Source organism: Salmo trutta, chromosome 14, assembly GCF_901001165.1.
Source record: "Salmo trutta chromosome 14, fSalTru1.1, whole genome shotgun sequence".
NCBI classification, from domain to species: domain Eukaryota; kingdom Metazoa; phylum Chordata; class Actinopteri; order Salmoniformes; family Salmonidae; genus Salmo; species Salmo trutta.
Genome location: NC_042970.1, coordinates 24316265 through 24337472, shown reverse-complemented (window position 1 = coordinate 24337472; position 21208 = coordinate 24316265). Strand labels below are relative to the sequence as shown.

The 21208-nt window shown below is 42.4% G+C and overlaps 1 protein-coding gene across 5 annotated transcripts in view; it reads right to left on the bottom strand.

Annotated features, from left to right (window-relative positions):
- The window catches only part of LOC115207658 (prickle-like protein 2), a 120944-nt gene that overhangs the window by 8799 nt on the left and 90937 nt on the right, over positions 1-21208 (bottom strand). For 2 of the 5 annotated variants that reach the window (XM_029774973.1, XM_029774974.1), the window contains one exon: positions 2774-2957. In XM_029774973.1, the coding sequence (XP_029630833.1) occupies positions 2774-2905 (132 nt within the window). In that variant the 5' untranslated portion in view covers positions 2906-2957. Of the gene's footprint in view, positions 1-2773; positions 2958-17772; positions 17825-19820; positions 20313-21208 lie in introns of those variants that run through there. The other 3 variants (XM_029774972.1, XM_029774971.1, XM_029774975.1) reach the window with 3 other exon arrangements.

The following is a 21208-nucleotide window of genomic DNA, read 5'->3' as shown; positions in this document are numbered from 1 at the left end:
TGAGTGAGTGAGTGAGTGAGTGCGTGAGTGCGTGAGTGCGTGCGTGAGTGAGTGAGTGAGTGAGTGAGTGAGTGAGTGAGTGCGTGCGTGCGTGCGTGCGTGCGTGCGTGCGTGCGTGCGTGCGTGCGTGCGTGCGTGCGTGCGTGAGTGAGTGAGTGAGTGAGTGAGTGAGTGAGTGAGTGAGTGAGTGAGTGAGTGAGTGAGTGAGTGAGTGAGTGAGTGAGTGAGTGAGTGAGTGAGTGAGTGAGTGAGTGAGTGAGTGAGTGAGTGAGTGAGTGAGTGCGTGAGTGAGTGAGTGAGTGAGTGAGTGAGTGAGTGTGTGTGTGTGTGTGTGCGCATGTATATATAGCCTCTGGATTATCTATAATCTCTGATGTCGAAATGAATACCCAAACCCACTACAACATGTTCTATGACAGCTGGAAATAGTCTGTGATTCTTGGAAATAAAACGAGGTGCATGTTTATTGTGGGTTAGTCTTTTAACTGTTATGCATGTCCAGGGTGAAAAGTCCCCCTTTTATAAGTTTGTTCTGCTTTAAGTGCAACTCAATTCCTCTGGTTGTGTTTTGGTTGGCTTGGCTCGTGTCGGCAAGGGACAGGGAATCACAGAAGCGGCTCAGGGATCCTTGCATATTTCATGAAACAACAACTGTGGTCAAGCACTGATAAATCACTGAACACACAGACACACACCCACAGAGACTAAGCCCTGAGAAATCACTGAACACACGTCCAACAACAACAACTGGCCTATACACTCGAGGCCCAACACACACACTGTGGTAGAGATGTGTGGAGCAGGACACACCCCCACACTCCCCAGAGCCAGTTAGGACGAGCAGATTTGGATAATAATAGTAATCAGGGGCATGGAAACTAAATGTACTCAGATTAAATCTGCTTTCCAATTGTACAGAGAATGTATTACTTTTAAAGTGTAAATCAAATGGCAGGGTTTTGGGGTTTATTTTGGAAACCAACAGAACAGAGTCCTCCCCACACACCTGTTTTTCATCGCTGTTCACTGGCAAGACTGCCAGGGTTTAGGACACAATCAAAGACCAGTCCTGAAACATGCAACAGTGAGTGTTTATTGGACATACCATACTTTAACAAAACACCATTGCAACAGCCCGTCACGCATGGGTAAGAAGGAAGGACTGGTAAAGAACAAGAAGGCCCGCACACTGTTAAAGCTCCCAAATCGCCACTTTATTGACAACAATATGACCCGAAACGGATCTTCGTCAGGTCAAGACGGAAGGACTGCCATTCCAAAGTACAATGAACGGTAACAGGCTGCCATTTCCTTCAACGTGAGTGGAGACATTGTCTTTATAGCTCCAAAAACAATGAAATAGTCAAAGCTTTTTGGTTTAATTTCCTCTTGGATGAGCAAGCAGATTCTTCCTCGTCTCTTGTGACACAAGGTAAAAGCAACAGGAGACAGACTGCGTGATCTGCCTTTCCAACAGCAGAGAGACATCAGTAACGGCTGCTTAGTAACATATTTGGCCTGAACTTCCCTGTATCCTGGCAATGTCCTGACATTTTATTAGCTCTGACATCAAGGGAGAGAGGGTATATTGGCTGGACCTTCCTGAGGCCAGACCCAATAACTTCTCAGCACAGTCAATAATGGCAGTCTTATAAGAATAAATATGAACATGTCTCTTGTAGTTGAAATGCAGTCGAGATTCCTTCAGTTTCAAATTACCAATACAATTTAGCTACATACATGAATCCAGGCATTCACATCATTGCAGAGCAAGGGGAGAACATGTTTAGTTATCCCGGAAACACTGTTTGATGGAATGGTTCCCACAGTCTTTGTGGAAAATATGTTACAGAATGGTGACTTGACACCAGTTGAGAGTGAATAGGATGCTCCTCTTCCTGACAGAGCAGTGGGACTGGGTCCCTGAGGAGAAACCTAAACCTATAGCTCAGATTCTACAGATTAACTGGTATTCATCATCTCTCTCTCTCTCTGTGACTGGGCAGGGCTGGGGTTGGGCGTTGAAAACATATTTCTATGACTCGACTGACTTGAATGTCAGGTTGGGAAAAGCTAAACCGTATACCTGGACACTCAATGTACAAATGTAACCAGCAGTAAATCCTGTAAAATATAGCCTATTCCCTCAATGCAAAGCCACTCCTATAACTGCAACACGCCCAGTCAGTCAGTCTATCCTTGCCGTCTCCATTTTGGCAGGCTGGTGTTGAGCAGCTTTTAAAGGGGGGCATAATTGACTGGAGGTCACATGTGACCATTGGGGATGAAAAATGGCGGTGCTCAGCCTTGGGCGACTGAAATGGGAGACTAGTTAACAGAGTATTGACCACCCGATTGCACAAGCAATAAGGCTTCCTTTCAGTTCATCAAGAAAATGAAACTCACACCTATAAAAGGTTTTATTGTCCAATAACAAGCACACACACACGCACACCTTCGGTACACAAGAGCCTTGTAAAGATGGTTTCTTGGATGCTCACAGGGCATGTAATATATTTCTGCATATCCCAGCTTAACAGAGTCAACAACGGGCTTGTGAAATCACGAGTAAACAGTTTGCAAGCAGAATTAATGAGATATTCATTCAACCACTGGCATCATATAATCCTTGTAAACCTATCAGCTTACTTGAACACCACACACGCAATATAAGATGGCAAGTTCAACTTTAATCCAACACAGAGGAGATGGAATAGTGAAAGCAAACTGGTGTGTGTGTGTGTGTGTGTGTGCGTGCGTGCGTGCATCATACCTGTTCAGGTTTGAGCCCCGGGGGCACCCATGCGTACTCCTCCAGTGCGCAGCCTGAGTCGTCATCTGAGGTGGAGTTCCTCTGGAAGTCGTACATCAGCTTAGTGATGGTCTTCTCCATCTCCAGAGGCATGGCCGTCACCACATGCTCCTCACAGCGGCACTTACAGTGGACACAGATGTTCCTACAGGACACAGGGACAAAGCAGAAGTCAGTTATCAAAGCTTACAGTGGACACAGATCTTTCTACAGGACACAGGGACAAAGCAGAAGTCAGTTATCAAAGCTTACAGTGGACACAGATCTTTCTACAGGACACAGGGACAAAGCAGAAGTCAGTTATCAAAGCTTACAGTGGACACAGATCTTTCTACAGGACACAGGGACAAAGCAGAAGTCAGTTATCAAAGCTTACAGTGGACACAGATCTTTCTACAGGACACAGGGACAAAGCAGAAGTCAGTTATCAAAGCTTACAGTGGACACAGATGTTTCTACAGGACACAGCGACAGCGAGCTGAGGTCAGTGATAAGATACCAAAGCTAACATTGAGTGGACATGTCTTTTTTTCAGGAAGAACAACAGTGAGAAACTGTTATCCATAGTCAAAGCTTTGTGATATAAAACACTTTCAGCAACCAACCAGGACTTATGCCTTGTACGTATGGCAAAATGTGGGTTGAGTTCAGACCTCTCTCGATGTCCATATTTGTTTTGAGGGGTTTCCATTGCAAAGCAACAAAGCACGTGAAATCTAATCTCCATGGCAATAAAGCATGTGAAATCTAAACTCCACACAGTTCAAGGGTCAGGGTTCACATGTTTTACCAAGAGAGCAGGATCTCAGAGACATTCTAGCTCCCACAATCCTCTAGGTAACGCCAGTGAGGACATAATGACAAACAGGTTAGGGAAATGATTCGCCGAGCTACTGACAGTGATGGAAAGCGGTACTGTAAATACACATTTCTCCTCCTGTCTTTACAAGGTTAGCTTCAAGCTGTTTCAGATGCTCAGACAGGATAAAAATCTGTTCTCATTAATCAAGAACCATGCAACAGATTAACACACCCACACAAGGTATCCGTTTGTTCGCATACAGAACAAGGATTGCAAATGTTTGTTAGAGTGTGGCGATTCCGTTTTTATGTCCTTTCCAATTTAGGTATAGTACATCTGACTAGAGCCTTTTTTCACCCTCACCCTTTAAAACAGAATAAACTAAAGTTGTGAACTAGGCCACACACACACACACACACACACACACACACAGAGAAACTCTGTCCAGGCAGCAGACCCTGTAACCATTGGACACAGAGGGAGGCCCGCGGGTCATATCCACTGATTTCTGCTGCCCCTCAGGCAGCCAATCAAAAACAAATCAAAAGTTTATTGGTCACGTACACAGTTTAGCAGATGTTATAGCGGGTGCAAGGAAATGCTTGTTACTAGCTCCTAACAATGCAGTGAAATGTCAAATAATTACACAAATAATCACACACACACAAAAGAAAATTAAGAATGATTTTTTTTATCAAGAAATGTTGTAACTAATCCAATTAACAAGCCAAATAGCACAGTAACAGTAATCCAAATGCAGTCTATACGTATATACACCAGATGAACCTACACAAGATATACTAAGAATGATATGTACAGGAGTAGATATATTAGAGTGAGCTATGTCAAGAATCCAGTATATAAATAAATATGCGGTATGTATAAACGGTGTAACTAAAACAGTAGAAATATTAGAATGAGCAATGTCAAGAATTATTTCTCGACATATTTAAATACACAGTACAAAACACCATGGCAAAATGGTTATTATTGCAGGAAATTAGCTTCCGGAACAGAGTCTGGAATATAAATGTGTGTAAATGGTGTATAGCAGTGGGGGTCGGTGCAGTTTAAGATGAGGGAGGATGATTTTTTTTAATGAACATGGCCTTTTTTCTATTACAGCATATTGGATGACTGTCATTCATATTTCTTCACCCTGTTCAATGTAACATCGATAGGTTTAAGCTACTACATGCTACTAAACATTTCCCTATACCCATCATGATGTTGCTATAGCCTAGCCTATAAATGAAAGTTTATAACGTAGGTGCACAAATCAAGATACATTGTTTTGTAATCAAGGTGACAGACAGTGACACATTCAATAACACCTTGCACACTATTGCCTGCATCTAGCTAATCTAGGGTGTAATTAGTCCAACAGTTGCAAATTAGAGTTTCTATTGGACAAATTCAGGTATGTTTATCCCCTTCGTTCCGTTTAAGAATAATTTTTCTACAGAATCGGTGGAAGGAATACACCCTTGATCACCACAAACACAGTTCACTTTCATAGCAGCCACATACAAACAGCACGATCATTTGCTTGTTCTATAATTCATTCTCGCACCTTCTCATCCTCTCACCTTTTCCCTTTGCTTGCGTACTTCAGTGCACAATACAACAGCTGTCTGTGCCCAGGCAACAAAAAAAAACAAGCCAAACCTTCATACCATAACCGCTAACTGCTACACACAGCCAACATCGTTGTAACTAGAGGTCAACCGATTATGATTTTTCAATGCCGATACCGATTATTGTAGGACCAAATAAAAGCCGATGCCGATTAAATCGGGCTATTTATATATTTGTAATAATGACAATTACAACAATACTGAATAAACACTTTTATTTTAACTTAATATAATAGATAAATAAAATTGGTTTAGTCTCAAAAAAATAATGAAACGTATAATTTTGTTTAAATAATGCAAAAACACAGTGTTGGAGAAGAAAGTAAAAGTGCAATATGTGCCATGTAAAAAAGCTAACGTTTAAGTTCCTTGCTCAGAACACACAGTTGAAGTCGGAAGTTTACATACACTTATGTTGGAGTCATTAAAACTCGTTTTTCAACCAATCCACAAATTTCTTGTTAACAAACTATAGTTTTGGCAAGTTGGTTAGGACATCTACTTTGTGAATGACACAAGTAATTGTTCCAACAATTGTTTACAGACAAATTATTTCACTGTATCACAATTCCAGTGGGTCAGAAATGTACATACACTAAGTTGACTGTGCCTTTAAACAGCTTGGAAAATTCCAGAAAATTATGCCATGGCTTTAGAAGCTTCTGATAGGCTAATTGACATCATTTGAGTCAATTGGAGGTGTACCTGTGGATGTATTTCAAGGCATACCTTCAAACTCAGTGCCTCTACTTGACATCATGGGAAAATCAAAAGAAATCAGCCAAGACCTCAGAAAAAAAATTGTAGACCTCCACAAGTCTGGTTTATCATTGGGAGCAATTTCCAAACACCTGAAGGTACCACGTTCATCTGTACAAACAATAGTACGCAAGTATAAACACCATGGGACCAGCTGTCATACTGCTCAGGAAGGAGACACATTCTGTACTTTAGTGCAAAAAGTGCAAATCAATCCCAGAACAACAGCAAAGGACCTTGTGAAGATGCTGGAAGAAACAGGTACAAAGGTATCTATATCCAAAGTAAAACGAGTCAAATATGGACATAACCTGAAAGGCCGCTCAGCAAGAAAGAAGCCACTGCTCCAAAACCGCCATAAAAAAGCCAGACTACGGTTTGCAACTGCACATGGGGACAAAGATCGTACTTTTTGGAGAAATGTCCTCTGGTCTGATGAAATAAAAATAGAATTGTTTGGCCATAATGACCATCGTCATGTTTGGAGGAAAAAGGGGGAGGCTTTAAAGCCAAATAACTCCATCCCAACCATGAAGCACGGGGTGGCAGCATCATGTTGTGGGGGTGCTTTGCTGCAGGAGGGACTGGTGCACTTCACAAAATAGATGGCATCATGAGAAATGAAAATTGTGGATATATTGAAGCAACATTACAAGACATCGGTCAGGAAGTTAAAGCTTGGTCGCAAATGGGTCTTCCAAATGGACAATGACCCCAAGCATACTTCCACAGTTGTGACAAAATGGCTTAAGGACAACAAAGTCAAGGTATTGGAGTGGCCATTACAAAGCCCTGACCTCAATCCTATAGAAAATGTGTGGGCAGAACTGAAAAAGCGTGTGCGAGCAAGGAGGCCTAGAAACCTGACTCAGTTACACCAGTTCTGTCAGGAGGAATGGGCCGCAATTCACCCAACTTATTGTGGGAAGCTTGTGGAAGGCTACCCAAAACGTTTGACCCAAGTTAAACAATTTAAAGGCAATGCTACCAAATACTAATTGAGTGCATGTAAATCTCTCTCTCTTGCTCTCAGTTCATACTGCAAGAGCTCTGATAGGTTGGAGGATGTCCTCCATAAGTTGTCATGACTCCAGTGTAAGTCTATGGAAGGGGGCAAGAACCATGAGCTTCCTAGGTTTTGTATTGAAGTCAATGTACCTGGAGGAGGATGGAAGCTAGCTGTCCTCTGGCTACACCATAGTTCTACCCCAGAGAGCGTTGTTGAGGCTACTGCAGACTTTCATTGCAAAACAGTGTGTTTTAATCAATAATTTGGCGAGTCAATACTTTGTAGAAACACCTTTGGCAGCGATTACAGCTGTGACACCTTCTGGGTGAGTCTCTAAGAGCTTTCCACACCTAGATTGTGCAACTTTTTCCCATTTTTCTTTTCAAATTCTTCAAGCTCTGGCAAATTAGTTCCTAATCATTGCTAGACAACCATTTTCAGGTTTTTCCATAGATTTCAAAGTAGATTTAAGTAAAAACTAACTCGGCCACTAAGGAACATTCACTGTCTTTTTGGTAACAACTCCAGTGTAGATTTGGCTTTGTGTTTTAGGGTATTGTCCTGTTGAAAGGTGAATTCATCTCCCAGTGTCTGGTGGAAAGCAGACTGAACCTTGGCTCCATTCCATTTATTTTTTAAGTCGATTACAAGCATACCCATAACATGATGCAGCCATCACTATGTTTGAAAATATGGAGAGTGGTACTCAGTAATGTGCTGTATTGTGTATTGGTTTGCATATTGCTTTGTCACATTTTTTGCAGTATTACTTAAGTTCTTTGTTGCAAACAGGATGTATGTTTTGGAATATTTTTATTCTGTACATGCTTTCTTCCTTTCACTCTGTCATTTAGGTTAGTATTGTGGAGTAACTACAATGTTGTTGATCCATCCACAGTTTTCTTCTATCACAACAATTAAACTATGATACTGTTTTAAAGCCACCATTGGCCTAATGGTGAAATCCCTGAGAGGTGTCCTTCCTCTCCGTCGAGTTAGGAAGGATGCCTGTGTCTTTGTAGTGACTGGGAACATTGATACACCATCCAAAGTATAATTAATAACTTCACCATGCTCAAAGGGATATTCAATGTAAGATGTTTTTACTTGTACCCATCTACCAAAAGGTGCCCTTTTGAAAGGCATTGGAAAATCTCCCTGGTCTTTGTGGTTGAATCTGTATTCACTGCTCGACTGAGGGACTTTACAGTGTGTGGGGTACAGAAATGAGGTAGTCATTGAAAAATCATATGTTAAACATTATTATTGCACACGGAGTGGGTCCATGCAACGTATTATGTGACTTGTTAAGCACATTTTTACTCTTGAAATGATTTAGGATTGCCATAAAAGGGGTTGATTACTTATTGACTCAAGACATTTCAGCTTTTAATTTGTAAATTACCCCTTGACATTATGGGGTATTGTATGTAGGCCATTGACACAAAATCTAAATGTAACATTTTAAATTCAGGCAGTAACTGTCACGTTCGTCATAAAGATGGGACCAAGGCGCAGCTGGAATGTGTATGCTCATCTTCTTTATTGTGAAGAAAACCAAAATAAATACTTAAACAAAAACAAGAGGCGAAACAGTCCAGAAAGGCACACAGCTACACAAGGAACAACTACCCACAAAAACCCATGAAAAAACACCCCTACTAAATAGGACCTTCAATTAGAGGCAACGAGGAACAGCTGCCTCCAATTGAAGGTCAACCCAATAAACTACACATAGAAATAGAAAGACTAGAATGAACATAGAAATATACTAACATAGAACATTAACCACAAACGCCGAAACACATAAAACAAACACCCCCTGCCACGTCCTGACCAAACTACAATAACAAATAACCCCTTTACTGGTCAGGACGTGACAGTAACACAACAAAATGTGGAAAAAGTCAAAGGGTGTGAATCTTTTCTGAAGGCAATACAGTATATACTAGAATACAATATATACATATAAAGTGGGTAAAACAGTATGTAAATATTATTCAAGTGACCAGTGTCCAATGACTATGTACATAGGGCAGCAGTCTCTAAGGTGCAGAGTAGAGTACCGGGTGGTATCCGGCTAGTGACATGTCTAAGGTTCAGGGCAGGGTACTCCATCCCATTACACAGACAGACGCCCGGTGGGCAGCACAGGATAAGGAACAGGGGCTTAGACTTCTTTGACGTAAAGAAAGAGACAGAGAGACTCTTACATGCAAACCTCACCGGGCACGTTGCGTGTGTGAGCGTTGCAAAATACATTTACAGAAGTTATTCAATCCTTTCTCCCACACCGCTCGTGCACCTGAACGAGTGTCTGTGTAGCCAAGCCCTAAAATAGAATTTGATTATGCAAGTCCCCTCCTTATTGGATATCAGGAAGATACAAACCCACATGGATGCTTGAAAGACAAACGAAAAGAGCAAAAGCTTGCTGGCTAAATGTCTATGAATGTTTCATGTGTGTTTCAACCTGCCCCCAAATTAATATAATTAGTTAACAGTTGGTTTTGATATTTTAACCTGCGTGTCACATACAGTGCTTGATCTGGACTGAAATAGGGACTGGTATTCATTTTGGGTGCCAGTATTGTTTACATGTAGGTGCATGAGCTCCACAATACTTTTGAGCTAAAGTTCTATAAAAAGAATAGGAGCTCAAGCAGTAGAGAGTTGAGGTGCCGGTACTCAGCTCCGGTGAGCACCTGTCCAAGTCAAGCACTGGTTAAATAAACTACTGATGCATGGCTGGGGACCACTAAATAAATCTCTGCTTCTTCACTACCCTTGGGCAAGGGCAATCTACCTGATCTCCTGGAGGCGATTGGCTTCTGCATGAATATTAAATCAACATATGAATGAATACTGAAATGCCAAGACAACTCATCTATGAATATTGATGGAGGCGGTAAGTAGTACATGGAGCCAGGCCTTGGTTTGCAGACTAAGTCATCAGCTCTCGTCCGTACAGGAGAGGGGAGAATTAAACAGCCCATCCTAGCGGTAGGACACAGAGTCCTCTCATTACAATACAGCAGTTCTCCATCATTACTAATGGATGTGGGATTAAGAGGAGACACATGTACGTAGACACACTGTACAAAAAAATCGAGTTGTTTCAACTAATTATTATTAATTTACTGATTCCAGTCTTTTTAGTTTCCTCAACTTTTCAATCAAAGTGTTTATTTTTTATTTTGATTGAACATTAAAACATACAATCTACTTGCAGTGAACATTTACATTACATTCAGTCATCAAACAGACTCCCTTCCAGAGCGACCCACAGAAGCAACCAGGGTCAACGCCCTGCCCAAGGGCACGTTTAAAGATCTCCCACAAGGTCAAAACATGGACCCGAACCAGCCACCTATCCGCCACATAAATCATAACAGCAAGGCCAACTGAATACGTTTGAGCGCATGTATGGCACTATTTACAAAGTAAATCTTAGTTCTGTTAAAAGTACACTCAAGCAAAACAATTGTATTTATCATAGTGATTAGGGATTAACATTAACGCAGAGTAACATGCCCCACTAACATTAGACAACTATACAGAAAACCTTTAAATTGCTGAAATAAGTCAATCAAATCAATAGTCAGATAAACTGATAATTGACACAGACATGGTGGCGAAGCAGGAAGATCCCAGGTGAGGATGTGTTGAATAGTAATTGCTGTATACATGCACAAGGTAATCATGCTGGTCAAATATGTAAGTTGAAAACATTGTATGTCAAAGCACCGTCTATGTGTGTAACTTGTTCCACAGCCATTTTTTTGTGAAGACACCCAAATAATAATATCTAGTTGAATGAACATATTGTATATATTTTTTTTTATTTCACCTTTTTTTAACCAGGTAGGCAAGTTGAGAACAAGTTCTCATTTACAATTGCGACCTGGCCAAGATAAAGCAAGTAGTTTGACACATACAACAACACAGAGTTACACATGGAGTAAAACAAACATACAGTCAATAATATAGTAGAAAAATAAGTCTATATACAAAGTGAGCAAATGAGGTGAGATAAGGGAGGTAAAGGCAAAAAAGGCCATGGTGGCGAAGTAAATACAATATAGCAAGTAAAACACTGGAATGGTAGATTTGCAGTGGAAGAAAGTGCAATGTAGAAATAGAAATAATGGGGTGCAAAGAAGCAAAATAAATAAATAAATAAATAAAAACAGTAGGGGAAGAGGTAGTTGTTTGGGCTAAATTATATATGGGCTATGTACAGGTGCAGTGATCTGTGAGCTGCTCTGACAGCTTGTGCTTAAAGCTAGTGAGGGAGATAAGTGTTTCCAGTTTTAGAGATTTTTGTAGTTCGTTTCAGTCATTGGCAGCAGAGAACTGGAAGGAGAGGCGGCCGAAGGAGGAATTGGCTTTGGGGGTGACCAGAGAGATATACCTGCTGGAGCGCGTGCTACAGGTGGGTGCTGCTATGGTGACCAGCGAGCTGAGATAAGGGAGAACTTTACCTAGCAGGGTCTTGCAGATGACCTGGAGCCAGTGGGTTTGGCGACGAGTATGAAGCGAGGGCCAGCCAACGAGTGCGTACAGGTCGCAGTGGTGGGTAGTTTATGGGTTTTGGTGACAAAACGGATGGCACTGTGATAGACTGCATCCAATTTATTGAGTAGGGTATTGGAGGCTATTTTGTAAATGACATCGCCGAAGTCGAGGATCGGTAGGATGGTCAGTTTTACGAGGGTATGTTTGGCAGCATGAGTGAAATATGCTTTGTTGCGATGTAGGAAGCCAATTCTAGATTTAACTTTGGATTGGAGATGTTTGATGTGAGTTTGGAAGGAGAGTTTACAGTCAAACCAGACACCTAGGTATAGGTAGTTGTCCACATATTCTAAGTCAGAACCATCCAGAGTAGTGATGCTGGACGGGCGGGCAGGTGCAGGCAGCGATCGGTTGAAGAGCATGCATTTAGTTTTACTTGTATTTAAGAGTAGTTGGAGGCCACGGAAGGAGAGTTGTATGGCATTGAAGCTCGTCTGGAGGGTAGTTAACACAGTGTCCAAAGAAGGGCCAGAAGTATACAGAATGGTGTCGTCTGCGTAGAGGTGGATCAGAGACTCACCAGCAGCAAGAGCGACATCATTGATGTATACAGAGAAAAGAGTCGGCCCAAGAATTGAACCCTGTGGCACACCCATAGAGACTGCCAGTGGCCCGGACAACAGGCCCTCCGATTTGACACACTGAACTCTATCAGAGAAGTAGTTGGTGAACCGGGCGAGGCAATCATTTGAGAAACCAAGGCTGTTGAGTCTGCTGATGAGGATGTGGTGATTGACAGAGTCGAAAGCCTTGGTCAAGTCAATGAATACAGCTACACAGTATTGTTTCTTATTGATGGCAGTTAAGATATCGTTTAGGACCTTGAGCGTGGCTGAGGTGCACCCATGACCAGCTCTGAAACCAGATTGCATAGTGGAGAAGGTGCGGTGGGATTTGAAACAGTCGGTAATCTGTTTGTTGACTTGGCTTTCGAAGACTTTAGAGAGGCAGGGTAGGATAGATATAGGTCTGTAGCAGTTTGGGTCAAGAGTGTCCCCCCCTTTAAAGAGGGGGATGACCACAGCTGCTTTCCAATCTTTGGGAATCTCAGACGACACGAAAGAGAGGTTGAATAGGCTAGTAATAGGGGTTGCAACAATTTCAGCAGATAATTTTAAAAAGAAAGGGTCCAGATTGTCTAGCCCGGCTGATTTGTAGGGGTCCAGATTTTGCAGCTCTTTCAGAACATCAGCTGACTGGATTTGGGAGAAGGAGAAATGGGGAAGTCTTGGGCGAGTTGCTGTGGGGGGTGCAGTGCTGTTGACCGGGGTAGGGGTAGCCAGGTGGAAAGCATGGCCAGCAGTAGAAAAATGCTTATTGAAATTCTCAATTATAGTGGATTTATCGGTGGTGACAGAGTATCCTATCCTCAGTGCAGTGGGCAGCTGGGAGGAGGTGCTCTTATTCTCCAAGGACTTTACAGTGTCCCAGAACTTTTTTTAGTTTGTGTTGCAGGAAGTAAATTTCTGCTTGAAAAAGCTAGCCTTGGCTTTTCTAACTGCCTGTGTATATTGGTTTCTAACTTCCCTGAAAAGTTGCATATCATGGGGGCTGTTCGATGCTAATGCAGAACGCCACAGGATGTTTTTGTGTTGGTTAAGGGCAGTCAGGTCTGGAGAGAACCAAGGACTATATCTGTTCCTGGTTCTAATTTCTTGAATGGGGCATGCTTATTTAAGATGGTGAGGAAGGCATTTAAAAAAAATAACCAGGCATCCTCTACTGAAGGGATGAGGTCAATATCCTTCCAGGATACCCGGGCCAGGTCGAGTAGAAAGGCCTGCTCGCTGAAGTGTTTCAGGGAGCGTTTGACAGTGATGAGTGGAGGTCGTTAGATCGCTGACCCATTACGGATGCAGGCAATGAGGCAGTGATCGCCGAGATCTTGGTTGAAAACAGCAGAGGTGTATTTAGAGGGCAAGTTGGTTAGGATGATATCTATGATGGTGCCCATGTTTACGGATTTGGGGTGGTACCTGGTAGGTTCATTGATAATTTGTGTGAGATTGAGGGCATCATGCTTAGATTGTAGGATGGCTGGGGTGTTAAGCATGTCCCAGTTTAGGTCACCTAGCAGCACGAGCTCTGAAGATAGATGGGGGGCAATCAGTCCACATATGGTGTCCAGAGCCCAGCTGGGGGCAGAGGGTGGTCTATAGCATGCGGCAATGGTGAGAGACTTGTTTTTAGATAGGTGGATTTTTAAAAGTAGAAGTTCAAATTATTTGGGTACAGACCTGGTTAGTAGGACAGAACTCTGCAGGCTATCTCTACATCGCCAGAGGAACAGAGGAGGAGTAGGATAAGGGTACGGCTAAAAGCTATGAGAATTGGTCGTCTAGGATGTCCGGAACAGAGAGTAAAAGGAGCAGGTTTCTGGGGGCGATAAAATAGCTTCAAGGTATAATGTACAGACAAAGGTATGGTAGGATGGGAATACAGTGGAGGTAAACCTAGGCATTGAGTGATGATGAGAAAGATATTGTCTCTAGAAACATCATTGAAACCAGGTGATGTCATTGCATGTGTGGGTGGTGGGACTGAGAGGTTGGATAAGGTATAATGAGCAGGGCTAGAGGCTCTACAGTGAAATAAGCCAATAAACACTAACCAGAAGAGCAATGGAGAAGGCATATTGATATTAACTTCTTTGGGATAGGGGGCAGTATTTTCACGGCCGGATAAAAAAAACTTACCCGATTTAATCTGGTTACTACTCCTGCCCAGAAACTAGAATATGCATATAAAAACACTCTAAAGTTTCTAAAACTGTTTGAATGGTGTCTGTGAGTATAACAGAAGTCATATGGCAGGCCAAAACCTGAGAAGATTCCATGCAGGAAGTGCCCTGTCTGACAATTTGTTGCCCTTCTGTTGGATCTCTATCGACATTACAGCATCTGTGTTGTAACGTGACACTTTCTAAGGCTTCCATTGGCTCTCTAAAGCCGCCAGAAAGTGGAATGGGGTGTCTGCTGTCTCTGGGCAAAGTACAGCAGCAGAGTTTGTAAGTGGTCAGCCTGGGGACAGTGAGACTGGAGATGTGCGGTCATGAGACTTCTCCATTTTTTTCTTTCAGTCTTTGAATGAATACAACGTTGCCCGGTTGGAATATTATCGCTATTTTACGAGAAAAATAGCATAAAAATTGATTTTAAACAGCATTTGACATGCTTCGAAGTACGGTAATGGAATATTTTGAAATCTTTTGTCACGAAATGCGCTCGCGCATCACCCTTTGGCTAGTGACCTGAATGCACGAACAAAACTGAGGTATTTGGATATAACTATGGATTATTTGGAACCAAAACAACATTTGTTGTTGAAGTAGAAGTCCTGGGAGTGCATTCTGACGAAGAACAGCATAGGTAATCCAATTTTTCTAATAGTAATTCTGAGTTTAGGTGACCCCGAAGTTGGCGGATGTCAAAATAGCTAGCCGTGATGGCCGAGCTATGTACTCAGAATATTGCAAAATGTGCTTTCGCTGAAAAGCTATTTTAAAATCAGACATAGCGATTGCATAAAGGAGTTCTGTATCTATAATTTTTAAAATAATTGTTATGTATTTTGTCAACATTTATCATGAGTAATTTAGTAAATTCACCGAAAGTTTTCGGTGGGTATGCTAGTTCTGAACATCACATGCTAATGTAAAAAGCTGTTTTTTGATATAAATATGAACTTGATTGAACAAAACATGCATGTATTGTATAACATAATGTCCTAGGAGTGTCATCTGATGAAGATCAAAGGTTAGTGCTGCATTTAGCTGTGGTTTGGGTTTATGTGACATATATGCTTGCTTGGAAAATGGCTGTGTGATTATTTGTGTCTATGTACTCTCCTAACATAATCTAATGTTTTGCTTTCGCTGTAAAGCCTTTTGGAAATCGGACAACGTAGTTCGATTCAAGAGAAGTGCATCTATAAAATGGTGTAAAATAGTCCTGTTTGAGAACTTTGAATTATGACATTTTGTGGTTTTAAATTTGGCGCTCTGATTTTTCACTGGCTGTTGAATAGTGTGGGACGATTTCGTCCCACCTCCCCTAGAGAGGTTAAGGAGAGGCATGCTTAGCCAGGTGATCAAAAGGGTCCAGTGAGTAGTGAGGTCGGTTGCGGTCACGGCGATTCAGACAGCTAGCCGGGCCATGCGTAGCAAGTTGGCAGAAGATGGTCTGTTAATAGCCACCTCGTGCGTTTCCGTCAGTAGATTAGTGGGGTTCCGTGTGGTAGAGGGGACCAATCGAATTGGCAAAATAGTTGTAGTTATAGTGGCCCAAGAAAATTGGCCGATAGACCTATTCAGATAGCAGCCGATAAGACAGCTAATGATTAGCTGGCTGCAGATGGGCGTTCAGGTTACGTCGCGACGGAGGGGCCAGTTGGATAACTCCCTCGGGCAGATAACGTCGGTAGTCCAGTCGTGAAGGCCCGATGGGGCTCCGCATCGGCAGTAAAATGGGTCCGGATAGGTGATTGTAGCCCAGGAGTGGCTGATGGAACTCTTCAGCTGGCTAGCTCCAGAATAATTGATGTTAGCTCCGGGACCAATGTTAGCCAATAGTCACTCGGATATCAGCTAGCTAGCTGCAAGATCCAGGTGTAAATGTCCAGAGCTTGCGGCAGAAATCCGGGGATATGGAGAGAAAATAGGTCCGGTATGCTCTGGTCTGAGTCGCGTTGTACAAAACTGGCAATAGCTTTTCGAGCTAAGGGATAGCTGATGACCGCCAACCGTGGTTAGCTGAGTTCTAATGTTAGCTAGTGAACTGGCTAACTTCTGGCTAGTTTCTGTTGTGGATTTCAGATTTTAGGTAAATAATACTTTTTTTAAATTGGTGAGGTGGGTTGCAGGAGAATGTTTTGAAGTTGAGTTTTCAGAAAAAAATATATAAAAAGATATGTGAAGAAAAGATGTAAATATATATATATATATATATTTACATCTTTATTTACACACACAGGCCACAACAAGACGAGGACAAAGGACATCTGACTGCTATGCGATCTTGGATTAGAAATGTGAGTCAAGTTGAGCAAACACATCATTTTAAGTTAATTTGTGCCGAAGTTCTCTCAAGTTGCAGTTTGCGCCAACTAAAAATGTTAAGTTCAGGTAACACTTTGACCGAAAAGTAGAACCAGTGGAACCAGTTAATAATTTTACAGTATGCACATATGCACACACACACTAACATACTGAATATACGTTAGAACACAGGAGAGATGATTCAGAGGGTACAAAAACATGACAAATAAAATTGAAAAAAACATCACACACACATCTCCCACTCCTTTTCATGCTAGGGGCTCATTCTGCCTTTGGATGGAGAATAGGCTTGGAGATAGGGGTTTAAATATAGCCTGGAGGAGTACATTGGGCATGGAGGAGAGTGTTTCACACTGCATTCCTGGTTAGAGTAGAGTGTCTCTGTTTTAAAATGATACAGACAGAGACCTTACAAACACCAGCCCAATTGTTCTCATTGTCTTTGAACTGGACATGGGAGCACGAGGGTTGGAGTCCCATGGGACCCGTGAGCCTGTCTCTCTCCAGATGTATGTGGCCATCATCCAGTGATTCACCTTCCAAACATCTGATCTCCCTGCATCAGGATTGGCAGAGATATGCCCAGGGCCTAAGCCCCTGATTTACAACAAGGTGCACATCACTGAGATTTCTATTCTGAAACACTACCCCATGTTACACTGGTCATCTACATGACTTCAATACAAGTCAAGTACATAACCGACGCCTTCTAAAAAAAACTCCACAAAGTAAAAGGTAGGGAAATGAAGTAAATTAAGTAGACTGGCCTTTCCTCTCCTGGGGCAGATAAAGCCTTCCATGGCCAGAGCAGAACACTGCAGGAAGCTTCTAATGACTGGAAGGTATCTGAGTGGACAGTAATCCCTGAGACTGTGATGTAAGCAGACAATCATTCACCACCACAGTGTTAATCATTGCATTGCTCCTCTACATCACCCTGGCAACAGCCAAGTTAAACAGCTACAGTCTGACACACTGCACAGTCAGTCAGTAGACACACCAACCGTAAAGAGACTCTGTCCACTGGTGAACCTAACGCCCAAGAAATGACTGACCCACACACAGACAAGTTCTTACTAGACTAGAGATACCTATTGTTTTGTTTTCAGTATTACTCACCACTGTGGAACTCTTAATAACCACCTATGGACTGGTACAAATCCTCTGAGGTACTGGTACAAATCCTCTGCCAACTCAGCGACATCTCAAGAGGTTGGGTTGAGTGGTGGTGCCATTCATTTAACTAACCCAATATTAACAGGTTCATTTGCCATAGGGCAAGGTGTCATCCAGGCTCTTAAACACCTCCTCTAAAGTGTTAATCACATCCACAACCCTTGCCTTCCTGAAAAACAGCCATGGAGCTGAGTGGGCTTGATGTGGTATCCGAAAGGAACCCCATTCCAGACTAATTCCAGAGCAGCTCCCAGAACCGCTGCTGCTTTTCCGTGTCATCATTCCAGACAGCATGTTTAAATGGCAGCTCAGAGGAGAGGAGAAGGAGAGAAGAGGTTCAGAGGAACAGCTGGAGGCAGGCAGCAGCCACATTTCTATTATTTCTGCTTCTTTTGTTTTCTCTGGACAGGCAGGGAAAATAGGAGGACAGATTATTTCTCTATTTTTTTAAATGCCTTTTGTTCTGAGATCAGATGGGCATTTCCTTTCAATGTATTCAGTCTTAATTTGTCCTAATTTGGTCATTTATTGAAGCAGACATGTTCAGCTTTAATCAGTGTTAAACTGGATTGCACTACATACCAAAGAGGAATCAAACAAAAAAAGGTGTTTATTAGTAGCTAATTACTGGCGACTCAATCCAATATGTTCAATCTAATGGAGATTAGGCCTGCACCCACCTACTGCAATAAATAATTATTGTCCAACACACACACACACACACTCCATAAGATATACATTGACTGAACACTTTATCGCAGAATGTACTTAATCTCACGACACTGCATCTTTATGGAATTTGTAAAGGTTTAGTGTCAGAAGTGCAGGAAGTGAGAGAGGACAGCTTTATACCAGATGATCATGTTACTTATTCATAAGTGTTACTTGTTCGGTAACTGCTACTGGACAGATGCATGGTCTGTCACATGGGGGCAGGTTTTCAGGCTCCTGAGACCTCAGTCCCTATATGGAACAGTAGCTATGCTGTTCTCATGAGATATTGTCAAACTGTCATTGGGGAACCGATCTGTGCAAATGATCAGCAAGTTTGAAATGCTGACAAACACAACTAGTCTAAACATGGCTTAAAACAGTGGACCAGATTAAACAATTTCATGGTGTTGAAAGGGGATGGTCAAAAACCGACCTGACATTATTTTGCACATCAAGGCTGATAAGATGGTTGGTTGCCTATGAGCCGAGGATACCTGTAGTCTAAATGTCTGTTTCAGAGCAATGCAGCCTGATATCTCCATTACCCCTGGAGTCTCGGGCCAGCTGCTGGAGTGTCCCATTATTCATTATTCCCCCAAATCCGTTCATACGCTAATCCAAAATGACCTATCCTGACTCAATCAATCCCGCGGCCGGCCAGGTCCAGACCATAGATGCAACACAACAAAGACTAATCCCACTGAAAAAAACTAGTTAGCTTGACCGCCGCGCCACGAAGAGTAGAAAGAGAAAATGGATAACAACACATCCATTACGGAGGATAGCCTATGAGTCAGTAAGGTGAAGATTAGTGAGACTATTAGTGCAACTATTGCGTGCGAGCAAAAATAATGTAACGTTCAAATAAAAAAATATATTACAGAATAATCAGTGTAATTGCAATGTAAATATGTTTGCCTAGTTGTAAATCATGAATAGGCCTACCTAGTCGTTCAAATACATTTCAACTCATACCTCATTGATGTTGATAGGGTTTAAATCGAGCACACCACGAATGAGCCACATAGGCTACATTGTAGCACACATCTTGCAGTCAGGAAATATCAAACCCCTTTTAAACACGACCTTTCAACGGCAGTAAAAGTTCACTCAAACTGGCAATGTTGAGTAAACTTAGCCACAGTTTAAAACCTGAAATAGATCCTGTCTTGAAGGTCCGGACACAACAGCGCGCAAAGATAGCCGTGTCAGCTGTGTAAATAACAGATTGATACAAAATAACGGAGCCCAAACGTTAAAATGTAGTCAATGCTTACCTTATTACCAAGTAGGTGTGAGGGAGAGCATGGCTATGCACCCGGTGATAATAGCTTTCAACCACACTTTCCTCATTGCAAGCCTTTTCATAGTCTACTATTCCTGCGACACAATTTTACGAATCCTGCACTCTCACTCTCTGGTCAGTGCGAAGGCGCAATCTGTTCCTCTAGGCTACTGTCCTCTTCGCTCTGCGAGCCTTTTTGTCAAACTGTTCTGCAAACACATTCACCAAGCGCAAGGATTGGTAAAGCGACACAAAACCCAATAAGCGGTTAAACACAAATACCCCTACATTTAGTCCACCTACATTGAGATAATGCAATAGCCTTAACTTCGTAGGTTACGTTTCGATCGAATCCAAAACAAGAATTTACGGAGGCAGCAACAGAAAGCTAGAAAGTTGAAAAACGATCCATAGGGACTCCTTTACTGTATGCGCTTAAGGAGCGCTGAGCAGGGGACTTGCTCGCGCTGAGTGACTGGCTGAATAACGGAGGAGCCTGTCCTTGCCAGGACCACCGCCCCTCCCCTCCCGAATGCTAATGACCATCCGTGATGTCAGCAAGTCACCGTCCCAACACTGGTATAATTAGTGTCGTGAATGACTGGTGTTTTGGAGTCATTTGCATGCAAATTAAACAATTTCCCTGAATCAACTGCCCCAGGGCAGCCAGCTAGAGAGCGAGAAAGGGAATAGAAGGACCGTGCGGTATTGGAGGGATTGCCAAAGACTCCAGCCACCCTAGTCATAAGACTTCTCTCTGCTACCGCATGGCAAGCAGTACCGGAGCGCCAAGTCTAGGTCCAAAAGCCTTCTAACAGCTTCTACCCCCAAGCCATAAGACTCCTGAACAGCTAACCAAACGGCTACCCAGACTATTTGCATTGCCCCCCCCATTTTTACACTGCTGCTACTCTCTGTTTATTATATATGCAGTCATTTTACCTCTACCTCTACCTGCATATTACCTCAATTACCTTGACTAACTGGTGGCCTGCACATTGACTCTGTACCGCTAGTGGTTAGAGCATTGGACTAGTAACTGAAAGGTTGCAAGTTTGAATCCCTGAGCTGACAAGGTACAAATCTGTCGTTCTGCCCCTGAACAAGGCAGTTAACCCACTGTTCCTAGGCCGTCATTGAAAATAAGAATTTGTTCTTAATTGGCTTGCCTAGTAAATAAAATTACAATTAAAAACCAGAGGTGAACAATAGCTTTCACCTTTCAGCTCTTCCACAACAGTGAGCATGAGGGAATGGAGACAGGCAAGACAGTTATTGAACACTAGGCAATTGGAACATAGTTTTGTGACAAAACAATTCATATTGACCTTGTACTTCCATCATAAAACAACTTCCAAATGTAGAACCATTGACATACAG